Here is a 5803-nt window from a genome sequence, read left to right on the forward strand (position 1 = left end):
GTCCTATGAAGTTTCCATGACCCGTCATCATTGTCACCCACAGAAACTGCGCCTTTGTGCATCTCCCGGTTCATCTTTTCAAACCCGAGGGCAGCAGGTGCTGAAACGGCCGGTGACAACAATCGCACACAGTGTTTCTTTTTTAAATGAAATAGATTGTATCTCTTTGTCGACCTGCTTGCTTTATGAAGCGATCCAAAGCCGCGTGACATCCACTAGACCGGCCACTTAGTGTAAGCTCATCGGGTAACGTCACGGTACTGTACGTTAGGAAAAAAGGTATTTTAGGAAAACTGTGGACATCCTCTATGCCGTCTGGACTCCTTTGTAACCTTGCTGCTTCTGCTGGTCTGGGAATTTGTTTTTCTTATACCTGTTAAAAAAAACAAAAAAACAGAACATATTTGGTTTAAAAGAAAGTGCGTACCAAGTCTATATCTTTGTATTCTTGGGATGAGCTGAAAACTGCAGAGGTGACCAGGTTTAAATGAATCTAATCCGTATGTGGTTCGACTTTACGTCACAAGTGGGCTTGATTTGAAACACAAGGTACACTTGTTTGACATGAAGACAAGTGGAGTCACCTTCAAAGTCTAATGATCGCACTTTGTTTGCATGCCACTGGTAACAAAATGCAAAAAAAGAAGGTTTCAGTTTATGGAGCCCTACAAATCTATTTTTCACCCAGTCCAGTTCGATTCACATGAAAACAAATGTATTGGATGTAAATTAATTCTATTACATTTATAAAACCTTGTGACTTCTATTACAACAGGTTAAATTGATGTAACTGCTTTTTTTTCTTCTTCACTTCTTCACAAGTAATAAGACCTTTAGGATTCAATAATAGACATACATTAGAATACTTGGAAATATCTTTTGTTTGTACAGCTTCTGAAATCTAGATTTTTTTTAAATGTAGTGGAATAAAAAGTAGAATATATATTATCCATCCATTATCAGCCGCTTATCCGGGGTCGGGTCGCGGTGGCCGACCCAGGCTTCCCTCTCACCCTCAACACTTTCCAGCTCATTCTGGGGGATCCCGAGGCGTTCCAAGGCCAGCCGGGAGATATAATCCCTCCAGCGTGTCCTCGGTCTTCCCCGGGGCCTCCTACCAGTTGGAACGTGCCCGGAAAACCTCTAATGGGAGGCGTCCAGGAGGCATCCTGACTAGATGCCCGAACCACCTCAGCTGACTCCTTTCGACACGAAGGAGCAGCGACTCGACTCCAAGCTTTATATTATTATTATTATTATTATTATTATTATGTGGGCGACTGTGGCATAGTTGTAAGCAGGGTCGTCCTTCAATCAGAGTATCGGCGGTTCCCAGCCTTCGCTAGTCCATGTCAATGTGTCCTTGGGCAAGACACTTAACCCCAAAAGTGCTCCCTAAGCTGTGCCTACGGAGTGTGAATGTTAGTTACTCCTGATGTGCAGGTGGAACCTTAGCCCCTCCCATCAGTGTATGGATATGAATGAATGATGAAGTGTTAAAGCGCTTTGAGTGGTCGGAAGACTAGAAAAGCACTCTACAAGTACAGGTCCATTTCCCATTATTATTTTCTCTTTTAAGGCTACTTGGGGGGAAGCATTAATTAGCAGTGAACACAACTTTTACATACACATGTTATCAAAAAGTTCACATCGAACACAATGTTAATCATTAATTTGGAGTCGTGTTACTCACCAACTGTTCAATGTAAGTTCAATATTAACTTTCTTAATGCTCTGTTTTGGGTCTCCACCAACAGACTCCTGAGGGAAATATCTCTTTAGTTGCTAAATGCGGCACTGCTTTAGCTAGTTGCTAACTACGCCCGTCAGCTGTTTGGGTCTTGCCAGTACAGCGTACGGTGGGGTTCTAAGAGCTTTTGCACTTAAAAAACAGCTGCCAATTGAGACCAAAATGACATTGGAGAGCCGTGAGAATGAACCACAACAGCACAGTTGTGGGCCAAGAAAATCAAAAACAGCGAGCTGAAAGAAGCTACAGCGATCGCTCGGTAAAGTTGAGGAAAGCTGCAGATTCTAGTGATAACTCTCTTGAGTTCGTCACATTATGTAGAGTACTTGAGTCAACGGACTTCATTCATTTCCACCGCTGGTACAAATGAGTTCTGGCCACATCTGTTGCGCATGAAACACCACATCCTGTTTTGATAAACCTGGACATGCTAGCTGGAGCACTCCAGTAGAAACTGGGATACTGCAACATTTAAATCCTTTATGCAGGTTTCTGATCACTACTGATGTGCAAGGACTTCGTGGAGGAAACGGTGGCAACAATGCTAGCATCCCTGGCCAGCTACAGGAATGTTCATAATATACAGGCATTGACAACAACAAGTCACATAATTATCACTGTTGACAATTAACTAGTCATTACCCTTCATATAGCTCTCGGAAATAGTACATTTGCATCAAAAATCAATCCTCATGCAAACACGCATTCCTTCACAAACTCCAGCCGTACCATTTGCAGCAGAAGTACAGAGTCCCGGCCAGACCTATAATCAGCAGAGCCACACAGAAAATGGTGACTATTAGCTGCTCTTCTCCCATTGGCTGAACGACGAGCTCCAGGTTGCTACACCTGGGGCCGTAGAAGCCCCTCTCACACCTGCAACACGGAGAGATAAAAGAGTCACAGGATGATTAAGACTAGCACACACACACACACACACAGGATCGTACTTGCAGTGGTGTTCGTTGATGTCCACCAGCAGCATGCACTGGCCGGAGTTCATGCAGTAGCTGTCAAACGTGCCGTCGCAGTTCTGTGTTGAGCGCTTCACCACAAGAGGGAGCTCTCCTTCCTGCCCTGAAAACAGCAGCAACAGGGCAGCTGATGGGAAAGCTTTGTTTTAATCACAGGAAACTCTGCATCTGAGGCTCGCAGAATCACAAGCATCTTTTGTTATTTATTATTTGTTTTAGAACCGCAGCGATTACTCAAAAAGCTATTTTGATTTCAGTCTAAATAATTAGTCTTACAATACCTTATAGTTAAGTCAATGTTTTGGGAGTTTTGAACTGTTGCTCTGAGTTTTTTTAAGTATATGTTTTTTCAAATCCAAAGTGCAGAAGTGCAAGAGTTGTATCAAGAGAATAACATCCCATACTGTGTGAGATCACTTCCAGGTGTTCGAATGCAAAACAATACTTGGAAGTATGTGTTTGCACGTATATTTCAAAGCTAAATCCCTGCACATGTAATATACGTTATTATACTTCAGATAAAGTGATGTGTAGCGGTTGTGAGGTTGAATACCTGCCGATAGAGAGGCGCTGTCTGCAGTCTGCGTGCTGGAGGAGACGCTCCTGGTGAGAACATTCGGCCAGAGCAGCATGACGCCTGTTGAAGACAAAACACTGGTTTCATTTTTTGACATCACATGTGACATGTTGTTACCACACACTGTCAATATGAAGTGACAAAGTCCCCTGTGACATCACATATTTACTAAATAAACATCATGCTGTATTGAAGAAGACTTGAAACTAGAGATTGAGACCAACAACTCATGTTTACAATGTTTACTGAGGGAATGAATCAAGAGAGAAGTAGAATCATTTTCTATAGACTTCTATACAATCTCACTTCTTTTAGCAACCGGTCAGCAGAGAGAGTGCAAGTTGTAAGGCTCGTCTGCATTGACTTCAGTTTTCAAACCCGGACGTCGCCGCATGGTTTTTATTCAAGTTGTGAGGATAACCTTAAAATTCATAACTTAAAGATGTTGGATGTGGACACTTTGACCTAATTCCACATATCATTAAAAAAGATTGTTGTTGTACATAAAACCTTGATTTGACACGCAATCAGAGAACTCTACAGCTGCAACTGTCATTTGACATGACAAGATTATTTGGTTTGAGATATTTACTACAATGGAATTGAAATGAATTGGGCTGCACGGTGGTGTAGTGGCTAGCACTGTCGCCTCACAGCAAGAGGGCCGTGGGTTCGATTCCCGGTCGGAGCGGTCCTTCTGTGTGGAGTTTGCATGTTCTCCCCGTGGCAGCGTGGGTTCTCTACGGTCTCTCCGGCTTCCTCCCACAGTCCAAAGACATGCTGCAGGTTAATTGATCTCTAAATTGCCCGTGAGAGTGAATGGTTGTATGTCCCTACATGTGCCCTCGATGGACTGGCGGCCTGTCCAGGGTGTCCCCTGCCTTTGCCCTATGTTAGCTGGGATAGGCTCCAGCGCCCCCGTGACCCTAATGAGGATAAGCGGTATTGAAAATGGATGGATGGACAATTTGAATTGCTGAATGTTAACAGTGTTTAGATGAGACACCAGCACACTCGCAGAGTTCTTTGGTAAGAAACATTTGGATTATCTGCCAAACCATGTTTTACAATGCCTCACAGGACGTGAGGCAGTGTTGCTCGCGGGGCTTGTATCAGCCTGCACAACTTTATATTGCGCTTCATTTGCAGACACCCACATTCCTGCAGGCTGGAGAGAGAGAAAGAGAGAAACTCGCTATTAAAGCCCGGCCATCAGGGTTTCAGTCGGTCTCGTCTGACACTCAGCTGGTTAATAAAATCAAAGTAAAGGTGAGCAGGGCTGGCTTCCTATGAGCAGGGCTGGCTTCCTATGACCCACATTATCAACAGCAGCAAAGGAGGGAAGGTTATCAGCGCAGGCAAAGTCTTATCATGCACGGACAACTGGTTAATAACAAGAACTTGGAAATAAACAAAGAGAGCAGTAGAAGCATGACATTACTACGAAACCCTAAAGGTGTTTGAGGTTTGTTAAGAGAAAAGAAATATCCAAATTCACAGGAAGTACTACATTTTGTTGAGGCAACAAAACTACTTAGTTAAGTTTAGGCAACAAAACAACTTAGGTTTGGGAAAAGATCGTAGAATACTTAGTTAGTTATAGGAAAAGACTGTACAATACTAAGTTTGGTGTTGGCAACACAACTGTTTAGTTAGATTTAGGCAGTAAAACTACTTAGTTTGGTTTAAGAAAAGATTGTGAAGTACTTAGTTAGGTTGAGGCAACAAAACTACTTAGTTGGGTTTAAGAAAAGATTGTGAAGTACTTAGTTTGGTTGAGGGGAAAAAACTACTTAGTTGTTTTGAGGAAAAGATTGTTGTTTGTGTTAAATTAACAACGATAGCGCCGGAACTACATTACACAAGTTACGTGACAAATAAATCAACGTTGACTTCTCATTTCAAGCGGGGAACAGCTGGTTGTTGGACACATCCGCCTCCCCTCTCCTCCCACCTGCCCCATTTGCGGCCTTTATACTTCCTAGTTCATAATTACGTGGATAACGTACATAATCATTTTGTGGGATATCTATGAATTTGGGCGCACTCTTTTCCCTATAGGCATAGCTACGAATGCTGGATGAGACCAGCCTGCTCGACGCTACTTCAGAGGGAAACATTGTACTTTTTACACCGCTATGCTTATTGAGAGTTATTTTGCAGTTAACATGTTGGGCTTGCGAGTCCTTATTAAAAAGTCATGTCTCATTTATTTACCTCTTTTTATCTGCTTAAAGTCCGATGTCAAATTATTAAAAGATTTACAACAAATAAAAAAGATTTGAGAAAAGTTCAAAACATACAAATGTACACAGCAAGATATTTGTTTATCTTTTTTCCTCTCCTATTATTCATCGTATGACACCTCAGATTTCATCTTGTGAACCTTTGGAGGGCCCCGACCTTTAGGTTGGTAACCACCGGAGTAAACCACCAAACTGTAAAGGATCTCAAACTAGCTCAACCTCCACCAGCTACAACTGCATGGACGCATCATCGTTA

General features: G+C 42.6%; 1 protein-coding gene across 1 annotated transcript; it reads right to left on the reverse strand.

Annotated features, from left to right (window-relative positions):
- Nucleotides 1-306: 306 nt before the first annotated feature.
- Nucleotides 307-3410, reverse strand: LOC117736192 (proepiregulin-like). The gene is made up of 4 exons (XM_034541353.1): nucleotides 3278-3410; nucleotides 2701-2827; nucleotides 2480-2626; nucleotides 307-373 (listed from the first exon to the last, which is right to left on the reverse strand). Exons 1-4 carry the CDS (start codon nucleotides 3408-3410, stop codon nucleotides 307-309), a joined length of 474 nt encoding a protein of 157 aa, XP_034397244.1.
- Between the last annotated feature and the right edge of the window lie 2393 nt (nucleotides 3411-5803).

The sequence above is a fragment of the Cyclopterus lumpus genome, chromosome 9 (assembly GCF_009769545.1).
Source record: "Cyclopterus lumpus isolate fCycLum1 chromosome 9, fCycLum1.pri, whole genome shotgun sequence".
Lineage (NCBI taxonomy): Eukaryota > Metazoa > Chordata > Actinopteri > Perciformes > Cyclopteridae > Cyclopterus > Cyclopterus lumpus.

What these genes read in the sequence shown, in the direction of transcription:
- LOC117736192 (XM_034541353.1), bottom strand. Translation starts at nt 3,410, where the DNA reads ATGTCACATGTGATGTCAAAAAATGAAACCAGTGTTTTGTCTTCAACA. An exon ending in CAGCGCCTCTCTATCGGCAG is followed by an intron (nt 2,828 to 3,277) that starts GTATTCAACCTC and finishes TGCTGTTTTCAG; the next exon opens with GGCAGGAAGGAGAGCTCCCT. An exon ending in ATCAACGAACACCACTGCAA is followed by an intron (nt 2,627 to 2,700) that starts GTACGATCCTGT and finishes TCCGTGTTGCAG; the next exon opens with GTGTGAGAGGGGCTTCTACG.